Source organism: Sciurus carolinensis, chromosome 12, assembly GCF_902686445.1.
Source record: "Sciurus carolinensis chromosome 12, mSciCar1.2, whole genome shotgun sequence".
In the NCBI taxonomy this organism is placed as follows: Eukaryota; Metazoa; Chordata; class Mammalia; order Rodentia; family Sciuridae; genus Sciurus; species Sciurus carolinensis.
Window position 1 is genome coordinate 28,404,825 of NC_062224.1, and position 12,965 is coordinate 28,417,789.

General features: G+C 41.0%; 1 protein-coding gene across 2 annotated transcripts in view; it reads left to right on the plus strand.

Moving 5' to 3' along the window:
- Positions 1-12,965, plus strand: part of Rsu1 (Ras suppressor protein 1) — a 182,682-nt gene that overhangs the window by 31,278 nt on the left and 138,439 nt on the right. For both annotated transcript variants that reach the window (XM_047520762.1, XM_047520763.1), the window contains exon 4: positions 8,445-8,565. In XM_047520762.1, the coding sequence (XP_047376718.1) occupies positions 8,445-8,565 (121 nt within the window). The remainder of the gene's footprint in view (positions 1-8,444; positions 8,566-12,965) is intronic.

Consider the following 12,965-nt stretch of genomic DNA (forward strand, 5'->3'; position numbering starts at 1 on the left):
AATAGAAGGCACCCCACAGTTTGACTGTAAAGAACAACACCCCACATAGGTAATAACTTCAGTGAGAAATGAAGAAGAGAAAGGAGCTAACATTTACTGAACCCCGCTCTGTATCAGGTCCAGGAAACAGGCTTTACGTGGTCAAATAACGAGAGGTGGAAGGTGCTGGGCTTCTGGGCTTCCCAGACTCTGTGCCTGCCATTCCCTGGCTGAAAGTGATGGATGTGTGCAGTTTAACTGTCCCAGTCAGGCAAACCTCTGAGTTCTATGGAAGGAGCATTTCTATGGTCCCAGATCCTTACGTGTTCCTTAGAAGGCCAGGGGGAATTCCTCAGGTAGAAGGCAGGGTCGTACTTAGGGGGCACATCAAATCCGCTGCCTAAGTCCTATGGATTTTTCTGCTTCTAGGTGTCTCCCCTGCATCCCCTTCCTTCCCTCTTCCAGTTACTCTTTCTTTCGCTTCTAGACATGGTCAAGTAGGAAGAGATGCCACCCAATGTGGCCTCTTGCTGAAGTAATTCTGCATTATAAAAAGAAGATGAAAACTTAGGGCAGAGTATGGTTTGTGTGTTTGTATACGTGAAGAGTTGACTTGTATATATATACACATATAATATACACACAATTAATATATATATACACATATATTCACATATTACATAATATGTACATACATATAAGTCTAAATAGCCCTCTTTTTAACACTGAGCTTGCTTTGTCCTGTGAGTGAAGTGGTTTTTTGTGTGTGTGTGTGTGTGCATGTGTGTGTGTGTGTGTGATCTTCTTTTCCCTCTTGCTCCCTTGGTACTAGGGGACGTCTCAGGCATTTTTTTCTGGCAGAGCCTCTCTCTCCCTTTCTTACCCTTTACCAGATGTCACTTCCTCCCCAGGCCAGAGAATGCCATTTCCTTTCCCCTCCCGCCTCCCAACTTACAGCTGTCCATTGGGGGCATGACCATGCAGACTCTGTACCATGTCAGGCTGGAGTGCAAGTTAGACTGTGTGTTCTGGTAAGAAGTCAGGGGCTCCTGAAGACTGCATAGACATTTCTCTTGGCTCTGCCTGAGAGGTTGATACAAGATGCTGACATTAGTTTTTGCATCCTCAGAGGAGAGGAAACCCACGTTTGCCAGCTTTTTAGGTGATTTGTTTGGTTATGCGTACACACTTTTTATAGCTCAGGGATATGTATTTTTGCATGTTTGGCTTTTTCTAAAACCTACCTTATTGCTTGTTTGTACCTTTCCCCCCTAACTTTTGTGTAATTGATTATCCTCATTGCTGCTCCTAAAAGAGTAGGACATTTTTTTTTTCCAGTGATTAAGTCAGGGATATTTTTTGTTATTTAAAAGTACTTAAGCTGCAGAATCCTAAGGAGGATAATCCATGGAAGGATACAATAAGCTTTGGGACATGGGTGCTCAGCAAAACTTTGTTGGCTAACCAAAAGGAGCATTACCATCATTATTTGTAAATCTAATAATATTTGGGGGATGTTGGCCTTTATTGAGGTGGATGCTTAGATATTTTGCCATTTTAGTTTTACCTTGAGGAACATGTAGAACCTTCTAAATGAGAATTTGCTCCAGTGTTTCATAAACTTTATGTTTTTAAATAACCTATAACTACTGTAATTCACTGCTTTAATAGCTGCTTCGGGGCCAATCCCATAAAATTTGTGAAGCCAGTTATCATTAGTATACTTTTGAACTTCAAACTCTTATGGTAATATATAATTAGTTCATTATCCACCTTGTGGTTTTGGCCAGAAAACAAAGGTAATTAATCACTATAAGTACGAATGACCTTTTTTTTTGCATATAAAATTCTGAAGAGCATAATTATTTGTATGCAAGAGTAAAGATCCTTCTTTACATGAAATCATTAAAATGGCATTGAGGGCTATGATTCCCAATTTGCTGAAAGAATTGACGTGTATATAATTAGTCTAGACATTACCTCTGTGGTGTGAATAGACTGACGTTTTCCACTCGCTGTAGCTAAGGATTAAAAAGGCTATGCTTTTTCTTTGATCAGACATACCCCAAGTCCTGTTTCATTACAGTTCTTGTTAATTTGTTTTCTTCTCACCTTTTTTCATTCAGGCCAAAGAGGACAGTTGTCATACAGTGTTGTATTCACCAAATATTGGGGCAAAGAAACCTTTGGTTTCACCATTTTCTTTTAAGTGGTTGTTTTCTCTCATACTGACTGTGTAATAAGTAATCTCCCTCATTTACATGTATTCTCATGTTTTAGTAATATTTCTAGAAATTTTGTTGTGGTAGTATAGCCTAAGCTAACTTAGTATCCTTTCCCATTCTTTATCCTTTTCTGATAAAAAACGAAAAAGCAGTAGAAGCCTGTAGTGTTGTAAACATAACAACAACATTTTCATTTGTTATGGTGACACACAAAAATATCTTGGTTTTTTTGGACAGGCATGCGACACAACCCTGTAATCCCAGTGACTCAGGAGGCTGAGGCAGGAGGATCTCAAGTTCGAGGTCAGCCTGGGCCACTTAGTGAGGCCCTCAGCAACTTGGCAAGACCCTGTCTCAAAATAAAAATATAAAGCGGGCTTGGGATGTAGTTCAGTGGGAAAGCACTGATGGGTTCAATCCCCAGTACCAAAAACAAAACAAAATTCAAATGTAAATATGTCAGATTTTTAGAATCAGTTCTGTTAGCTCTGTTTCACTGATACCATTGGGGGCTGTTTGGCTCTAGCGTAGATGGCACTTTTGCATCCCTGTAAATGGGCACTAGGTGGGTGTTGCACCCATTGCAGCACTGGGCGTGCACACCACAATGCCACCTGCTGCCTTAGACCTCCCCGTGGATAGTTGGCTCCCACGAAGTACCTGCTCCAGCTCCCCCTCGTCTTGCCTCTCTGATAATTTGCAACCCATCATTGGCTTCCTGTCATGGATGCAAAGGCTGAATCTTGGATCCACTGTTTTCAGAGAGACGTAGGTAGAGCCAGGTGCCCTGGCTATCAAACCCTAAACCAGCTCTAGCCCAGGAATCGCCAAAGCTCAAAACAGCTTTTGGTGTTTCTGCAAAAAATAATTGGGTAGAGCATAACTGTCACCACCCAGAAGTTGGGTGGAGGTGGTGGAGTGAGGTCACCTCCGGATTTCTTGCCTGTGCTGGTGACGGAAACCCACATGTGTTCTGAGCAGCTTCTGGCTTCCTGGCAGCGTGGGTGTTAACATGGTGCATGGTCTATTACTGCCCTTCTGTAGCTGAAGAGGACCCGGCTGTCGGTGCTAACCATATGGCTCTAAAGACCAATGCGTGATCCCCCGACCCTTCTGTGGGCTGCGCCCGGCGGAGCTCCCTTCCTTATGTTTTGCATGGCGCCTGCTGTTCCCAGAGCCTGTCACTCTTCACAGTTTTGTTTCTTTGCCTCAGGGCCAAGATGCTTTTGCTCGAAAAGCCCCTGATCAGCTGCACCCAAGTCTGCCAGTGCTGTCACCTCCCCACCCTCCGCTGTTATTCTTCAGTTAGGCCTTAATGTTTCCGAAGCCAAAAGTATAACAAGTGACATCTCTCTATGTGACCACACTTGGTATGATGAATTTGCTGCTTAATTCACTGGATGAGGGAATGGAGGACTTTTCTTCCCTTAAAGGTTGTGCAGCCTCCTGATAAATGATGTCTCCGTAAGAATCTGTGTGGGGCAGCACATTGACTAGAAATGGTCTGAATGTAGCACCCAGGTTGAATGGATTGTCCACCTGGTATATCTTGTTCTGTTCACTTTTTAAATCAATCTTTAGATTCAGTAGGAGTCTTAAGGTAGATAAGCTCGATTATTACATTCATTGTTACTGTGTAGGATAAAGGAAATAGGCATTTCATTAATAATCTTGACCTTCCTAATGAATTAGAAGTTCTCTGGACCAAAACATGGTTCCCAGACCAGCAGCGTCAACCTCACGAGAACATGTGGGAAATGCATGTTCTCAGGTCCCACCCCAGCCCTACTGAATCAGGAACTCCAGGGTTTTAATGAACCCTCTGGTAAGTCTGATGGACTCCATAGTTTGAGATTCACTGTTCTAGAGCAGCACTGCCAACAGAACATTCTGCAGTGGTGGAAACGTTGGCTATGGAAGCAAACAGCCGCAGACTTTTCAAGTGCATGACCCAATGATGGAACTATTTATCTACTTCTGATTAATCTAGATTTAAATGACTTCATAACTAGTGGGTACCCACTGGATAGTCTAGCTCTGGAGCATATCCTATTTGTTATTGTATGGAAAAACTTCTAAAATGCTATAAAATAAATTATTGGTTGTAGAATTATTAATTTTATATTGTAGGAAAAAAAAATCCTCCTAGAGTGAAAAACTTTTTTTGCTGTAACAAACAGTAGTTTATTTTGATTGTTCTGGTTCTCTTTTGGGGAGGGCCGTTCACTGGTGGCTAGCTAGTCAGGAAGCCGGTTCTTGAGAGTAATACTGATTGTGAAAAATGTACTTCAAGTGTGCATCACCTGTTAAGAAGTCTCACCGATGAGGGTGGACACATCCTGGAAGGAGTAAAATGGTTAGGAGTAGAGCTGGGTCAGCCATTCCTTTCTTATATTTTGGAACTCTGGTCCCTGTTGTGTGCAAAATGAGGTGGAGAGAGGGAAGCATATTATGAAGTTTCCTGCCTGAGGGAGCTTTTAAATGAACTGTTAATGAGCCCTTCACATACTTTGAACTTCTTATGGAACCTTCCAGAAACTTTGGGTGTACGGCTTACGTGCATGTGCTACATTGCTGAGTCTGGGCCAGCCCATAAGGTAGATGAATCCCTAGAATAATGTTCAGGTTCTTTGACTTGGGAGAACTTGAAGGAAAAAGTGGTCATGCTGGACTCCTTGGTCTGAATCCTTCAAATCCCAGAGGATACTTTGAAACCAGGTTCTGGGCAAAGCTACTGGGCTGACATGGCTACAGCCTTGTCTTCTTTTCTAGAACACCAGCAGAAACCCTGGGCTGAGAGGGTCCCCAGAGGTTGTTGATCCTGTGATTAGAACTGAATGTCCATTTAGGAACCAGGGAACATCTGAGAATGCTTAGAACCTCTCTCCTGCATCTAACAACTGAAGTCTAAAAATTAAAGAAATTGTCATTGGTGAAACAGAAAATGATACTGAATTCTTTGTTGGAAGGAAAGTTCTACATGACTGAGCTTCCTAATTGGGGGTTCATTGTTGCATTATTTAAATCCATTATTGTGGATTTTCATAATCCTTGTCTCATCTTAGAATCATAGAATGTTAAAACCAGCTGGAAGAGAATTTGGAAATGGCTGTAATCCAGCTTTCTCATTTTACCCTTGAGGAAATGGAGGCTCAGAGAGGCTGTGAGTTGAGGAAGACACACACAGCATGTACCGGGCTGTTGGAAGGGGCCTGTGTCAGCCGTCCAAGGACCAGGCCAGGTCACCTGGTGGGTCAGACACCATACTGCTCATCTTTCTTCTGTGTGCTCAGCCTCATGTTGCCTCTAGATCGTGTGGGTACAGCTGGTCTGGAAAAGGATTGTCTCAGGAGCATAATAAGAAATACATTATTGCTCATTGTCTAGCTATGTTTTAAAATGCTGCTTCTTGCTAATTCTAGTAGAGGATTTTGACTGGTGAAATATTGCATCCACCTTTTCATAATAGCTAAAATTATTTGTGCCATATAAGTGTATGAATTAGTCATCGCACAATTCGTATCCACTTTTTTTATGTTTTAGAGACAATTTTGTTACAATTTGCTTGTTTCCCAAGCACTAATCCAGTTTAAGTTTTGACCTTGATACCCCTTCTTTTGTTAGTTACTTTCTTTAAATAACTTAGCTCTCTAACTATCCCCAAAGCATTGTAATGCTAGATGCAAAGAGTAGGGCACTGAGCTCATAATGAGCCCTCTCTGTTGGCTGGAAGAATGAATGGAATCCCTCCTAGACAGGTCTGAATGTTCACTTCTTTTGATTTTTACTATGGCTGAGGGAAAAAATTCTGTAGGTTAGGGAGGATATTAGCTATGTGGTTTATACCCCCTTAAGCTTGAATGGAATCTTTAAAAATTCACATGCACACCAAAAGGCTGGGAGAGGTTTGGTAAATTGAATGTGGGCTTATTGTTTGTGTCCACAAAACAAAGTCCTAAATCACATTTAGCATAATTTGTGGTTTTAAATTGGACTGATTTAGCAAGGAGAGTGAAATAATCTCTCATCCTGTCAAAAAGGCGATACCTTTAGACCAGCATTTAATTGCATTGGCAGAGTAACTTTGGGGAGGCGGCAGTAATTCTGGCCACATTATTCTTGGTTTGTGGCTAAATTGAGATCATCATTTTCTCCTGGTTTCACTAACTTTCTTTATTGCTCTTCAAGCTAATCAGATGAGTGTAGTGAGTAGGCTTTGTGGTAGCTGGAGGCTAAACCAGGGGAAAGGCAGGTAAGTGCAGCTCACTTTATGGTCCAGGAGGTAACAGGGGAAGATGGACACCCAGCGACCCAGAGGGCACAGCCTGCCTGATGATTTTCTTGGTAATCGTTTACGTGAAGTGAGCACCTAAAAATGTGCTTATACATCTACATTGTATAGGTCAGGTTCATGTGTGGTATCCAAGAGTAATTTTGGAGATAATTCTCAGCTGCCCAGATTATTCCATGAGAATTTGTCCTTTTATCTCCAGTCACTTCAGGAATCATTGCAAGGCCCAATCACTGGAGCACTGTCCCCTGCTGGTGGGTCATAGTCCAGAATGATCTATATTCTAAATGGACTCTCCTTCCAGTGGAAAACATTTACCAAACCTTGCCACTAAAAGAAATCAGGTCATTGAAACCTTAGGATTTCTTAGCACTGCGAATGATTACTTAGAACCAATGAGAAGTGTAGTGTGCCTGTCTGCTTTACTCGTTCCCCTGGGAGTTATCAGCTGGTGTTCTTGGAATGGCCATCCCCTTGAATATTTCAGATGCATGTCTGAATTTTTACACCCACCTTGGTAGTGGATCTAAGCACAGCTGCCCCTGGTTCTGAGTTTAGGCATGGCTAGCAGTGGCAGGTTGGCTTTCCCAGGAGGGACTTGTGAGGTGGAAAGTAAAGAGTGCTGACAGGAGACATAACTCACTTTCTTGTGCTGGACTCGGCTTGTGTCAATAATTTTAGTTACCTGGATAGTCTTGGTATTAAGAGTTTACATGAACCAAGGCAAGCTCATGGCACATACAAAATATTTGTAGAAAGACTGAATAGCGAATGGAAGAGGTAAATGATAACCTATTGAAAGTCTTTCTGCTGTCAACTAAGAGTTAAACAGTTGTCTGTCAGTGTCGTTGGGGAGCTTGCTCCAAAAGCCCCTTGGATAACAAAAATCCAAGGATACTCAAGTCCTATACATAAATAACAGTATTTATTTATAACCTACACACGTCCTCTGCATATATCTCATACAATGTAAATGCTATGTAAATAGCTGTAATACTGCATTATTTAGGGAATAATAGCCAGGAAAAAAAAAGTCTCCACATGTTCAGTGCAGATGCTATTTTCCCCAAAATATTTTTGATCCACTGTTGGTTGACTCCACGGATGTGGAACATATTGATGTTGAGGCTGCCTGTACTTTTGAGGTAATGATGCCTTTGGAGGTCTAGAATGTCAGGAATGAGGACCCTTTCAGGTCCCTGGTGGTTTATTTTTCCTTTGATCTGCATACTACTATTCATAGCATGCTACTGAGTTGGCTTTTTATATTTTTGTATAATAACATTGTATTGATCAATTTCTAATCTGATGTAACCCCTGTGTTTGTGTTTTTGTGTGTGTGTGTGTGTATTGATCAAGGCATATTACTCCAGAGACCAAAAGTCAGAAACTATGTAGATTGAATATTTTATCATTTAAGGGTGAGCTGGAATTGTGATTTAGTACAATGTTAAAGACAACAGCCCTTCAGATACTGGTTTATTTAAAAACGCTTGAATGTATCATCCCTCAGGAAGGGACTTGGGGGTTTGCCATCTTTCTTCTGGTGGAAATGCATGGAAACAGAAAGGAAGAAAACAGCTGTACTTACTAGACAGAGGATAATTTGGAGTATACATACGTCGTAATATTCACTTTAGGCTGCTTGTGGCACAGAAATTCGTTTTTATCTGTTCTCGTTCCCTGCTTCCCTCCTCACTGCCCATCTGATTTAAATGGTGCCAAGTATTTTTATCTAATTGTACACGGCGGAAACACGCCTGCTTCTGCTTGATGGTGAGTTACTATCTAAGAAAAACCTACACAAAATAAATAAGACCCGTATGTGAATTAGATGGTCACGTTTGAGTTACGTTTCTCTTTCCCTGAAAGAAAAGTGGAATGTGTTGCTGGCATTCCTGGCTAGGAGGGAGACTCCTGGATTCTCACTCTGCATTTTGTTTACCTAGCTGTGCCACCAAACATAGCAGAACTGAAGAACTTGGAAGTGCTTAACTTTTTTAATAACCAGATTGAGGAGCTGCCCACACAGATCAGCAGCCTTCAGAAACTCAAACACCTGAACCTTGGGTGAGTACTGGAAGAGGGGAAAGGAAAAGAAGGTGAGGAAGAAAGTGGAAGGGAAGCCCAGGGTGTGGGCAAGGGAGGGGCGCCATTTCTATTATTGCACAGAAGTGGATTTCTAATTGCTTTTTTATGTTTTATGTTTTAAAAAAAAGTTTTATTGTTTTAATATATTCTTTCAATGGCCTGCATTAGTGCATATTTACTTGAGAGCTAATCGAGAAGCTAATTGTTGGCACAATAAGGGAGTTTTTTACTATATTTTGTTTCCAATAAAATTTTATTTCAGTTGTGCTGACCAGGAAGGGACTTATTTGCATAACATTAACTGCTCAAACATGTCATAATATAGCTGCTTCCCGCCCCTCCCCTCCATTAAGTAGAAATAGTTTACAAAGTACTTTCCTACCAATTTGAAGTTGGATGGTTGTCCATTCCCTAAGGCCACCTCATTAACTCTTGAAGTTCTTCTATGTCATTAAACTAGTCTTTCTTTACCAGAGATGAGGAGAGAGGTGTTGCTGAGTTGGCCGAACCAAGTACCAGTGGATAACAATAATACCTTGTGTTCCTACATTGCTCTGCAGTTCTGAGTCCTCCCTCCAACATTTGACCCCCCTCAATATTTGTGGGGTGGGGAGGGCAGACTTGAATACTTTCATTTCACAGAGAGGAAGCCAAGCCCTTTTCAAGGGGTTAAGTGACTTGCTCTTGATAACCTGAGGTCAGTGGCTGAGCTGGGGAGAGTTTCATTGGTTTGCGTCCATACGTGCTCCATGGATGCCAACCGGAACTTCAACTTTCAAATTCCATCTCCATTATCATAGCTATTAGATGAAACGGCCCACTCATGCTTCATTCTTTGTGTAAAGTAATATATTCATTAAATTGTATCCACTGTATACTCCAGTTAAGCTAGTGATTTATGCAGAGTGGCAGTAGAAACTGGCCAGGTACGTATCAATTAAATAGGAAACAATTATAAAAAAAAGTCTCATGAAATGATTGTTAGCTCATTCTTTCCTCTGGGAGTTTGGTTACACAATGTTATTTTGATACTCACTGTGGCTTAAAGAGCATTCTTTCTAAGAGCATTTTTTTCCTAATGCATGAGAGAAGTGAGTTTAAAGGAGAGAGAAACCTTGCTTTATTTATTTATTTTTGAATAGGTTGCAATTTTTATTTCTATTTTTTCCATATTTTTATTAATGCATTATAGTTGTACATAATGGTGGAATTTGTGTTACACATTCATGTATAAATACAGTGTAACAGAAGAATTTGACCAGTATCATTCCTCAGTATTTCCCCTTTCTCTATCCCTGTTCCCTTTCCTCTTCTCTATTGATCTCCCTTTGATATTCATTAGATGCCCTAACAAACTGTTCTTTTCCTTTTTCCTTTCAAGCTTCCACATATGAGAGAAAACACACTACACTTGACCTGAATTTGGCTTCTTTTGCTTAACATAATGGTCTCACGTTCCCTTTATTTTCCTGCAAATGACATGGTTTCATTTTTTTTTAAGACTGAATAATCTCCTTTGTGTATATATACCACATTTTCTTTATGCATTCATCCATTGGTGAATACCTAGACTGATTCCATAGTTTAGCTATGATGAATTGTGCTGCTATAAACATGGGTATGCATGTATTGCTGTAGTATGATGACTTTAACTCCTTAGGACAAATACTTGTCCTAAGGAGTTAAAGTCCTTCTAGTCTTTTGAGGAACTTCCATACTTATTTCCATAGTAGCAATCTCATTTTAGATGAGGCGGTTTTTCTTGCTACAAATCTGGAGGCTGTACCCCATCAGACTGAGCAGAAAAGAAAGGCTCCTATATTTTAAATCTTCTTTTTGAAGATTATTTAGTCCTAATGTATAATTTGTATGTAAGTAAGAAGCTAAAAGTAGACATATATGTATATTCTTATTGTTAATCCATTCATTTATTAAAGTAGTTCTATATATCTCTATCATTACGTACCTGGTGAGCAGGGCATAGTAATTATTATTGTTACTATCATTTTTATTTTCTTTTTTCATATATTTCTCAATTCTGTAAGTTCCTATTTTGTGTCAGGAGCTTTGCTAGTCTTGGGGATGTAATGTGAAAATCATGGTTTGGGCCTTAGGCATGTGGGCAGGACCTGTGGGCAGTCAGCAGCAATAGCTCAGCAGGGTCACAGGTGTTTTGGGGCTAATAGGGCTGCAGAGGGAACAGAGAGAGAGGAGCAGTCTGGCCTTCCTGTGGTCCTCAGAAGGACTCACAGAGGCAGGTTCAGAGTTGAGACTTGAGGTCTAAGGAGGAATTTATCAGATTACAGAAGCAGGAAGACATCTAAGGTTGAGAAAGGAACATATTTAAAACTCAGAGCACTGTGCCACACGTTCTGGGATGTCTTTGCAAGTTTATTGGTGTTGCTGAGTGTCAAGTGTGAGACCAGGGATGGTTAGTGAGAGACAAGGCTGGCCAAGCAGTTATGAATGTCGCTTTGCCGCTCCTTTGAGGGGTGTGGTGGCACTGGAGATTTAACCCAGGGGCACTTTACCATTGAGCTCCATCCCCTGTCTTTTTTATTTTATATTTTGAGACACCAAATTGCCCAGGCTTGAACTTGGGATCCTCCTGCCTCAGCATCCAAAGTAGCTGGGATTACAGGGTGCACCACCTGGCCCTGCCCTGCTGCTCATGTAATGAGAGTTTATTGAACTCCCAGCTGGGCATCAGGTGTTACTCTAAGTACTACCTTCCAGCCCATATGGAGCTTGTGTTACAGGTCAAGAAACTAACTATAAACAAATAGATGTCAATCCTGACAGGGAGTCAGAAGCGCCATTGAAGGGGGCCTTGATTTTTATCCTACTGACCATTGAGAAATGTGCACAACAGATGAGTGAATATGAGAAGAGGTCAGATTTTTGTATGAAAGATCGGTGTGGAGAATGGTTGGCAGGGCTGGAATAGAGACCGGGAGGCCAGTGTGAACACCAGCTTGGTATTCCAGGTGAACCAGGGTGGTCAGTGGAGGCAGGAGAAAGAGGAACACTGCAAGACAGTAATGGATAGGGATCTGGGTGAGACCCAGATTCTGTGTTAGGTATCTAAATTAGAAATATAGATGGAGATGAGTTTGGGAAGAAAATAATGAACTCAGGTTTTATTGAGATGGATTTGAGGTTCCTTAGGACAGAGTGGTAAAATTTTGTTTTTCATCGAGTATGTCTTAGTTTCCTTCCTGTCCTCTTTGGAGTTTGCAGTTTGGACTCTTGGTGTTTTATCGATTGTGTAAACCTTTCTGTATTTAATTGCATAGCTGCATAGATGGGGTTGTCAAAGTTTGCACAGAATTTTTTAGTTCTCTCAGAAAGAAATCAGGATGGATTTCAGTAAAGGAACTCTATCCTCAAATGGCTTAAAGAATTATACACATACAGTAAGGTGAGGTTATAATAAGTTGTAGAGATGACTCCTTACAATAAGCAGGCAGAATAAAAAGAGGCCCTTTGCAAAGCTGAGCTGTTAGGCCACATGTATTTAGGGTCTAAAGGACACACCGAACCAGAACTTGCTTTTAAAGTTATATAATTTGCTGTTTATTCTAAAGAACACAAGACCAACTATTCTGGACTAACTTTGGGCCTGGTTTGTTGCTAGAGATCTCATCTCGTGAACACTTAGTAATTTGTGAATCAAGCAAAATGCTGGCCATAAAAGCGCTTCACAAATTATGACTTCATAGAAAATATCATGAATAATTATCACTTGTTATCAGGACAACAGTCATTGAGGTTATTTGCCTCATGTGAAGTTCACCTGGAACTTTTCCTACCTGAGAGACAGAAATCCACTCTTCTTTTGGTTTCCCCTTCTGCTGTCAGTCCTTCTTACGAGGCCTGATTGGTGGAGGTGGACAGCACTCTTGTGAGAAGGATCAGTGACTAGAATGATCTTGAGTGTCACGTCCCTCCACCTTTTAGTAATTGTCAACTTGTATTAAAGCTTTTTAATTGGTTTTTAAGTTTGCTCTAGGGAACTGTGTTTAAAAAATACACACGGATTATGCATGTGTCATAAAATTTACCATCTTAACCATTTTGCAGTATACGATCCAGCGAGTGGTATTTTCACATTGTCGTGCAACCAGTCTCCAGAAGTTTCTGAAACTACATTCATTAAACAACTCTCCTCCTCCCTCCTCCTCGAGGCCCTGGCAGTAACCATTCTAATTGTAGATGGTTTTGAATCTTCATAGTTGTACATCAGAAAATTGATTTCCCCTTCCCATTGAAAAGAATAAATGAAATAGCCAGGTGCAGTGGCACAGGCCTGTAATCTCAGCAGCTCAGGAGGCGAAGGCAGCAGGATCGCAGGTTCAAGGCCAGCCTCTGCAACTTAG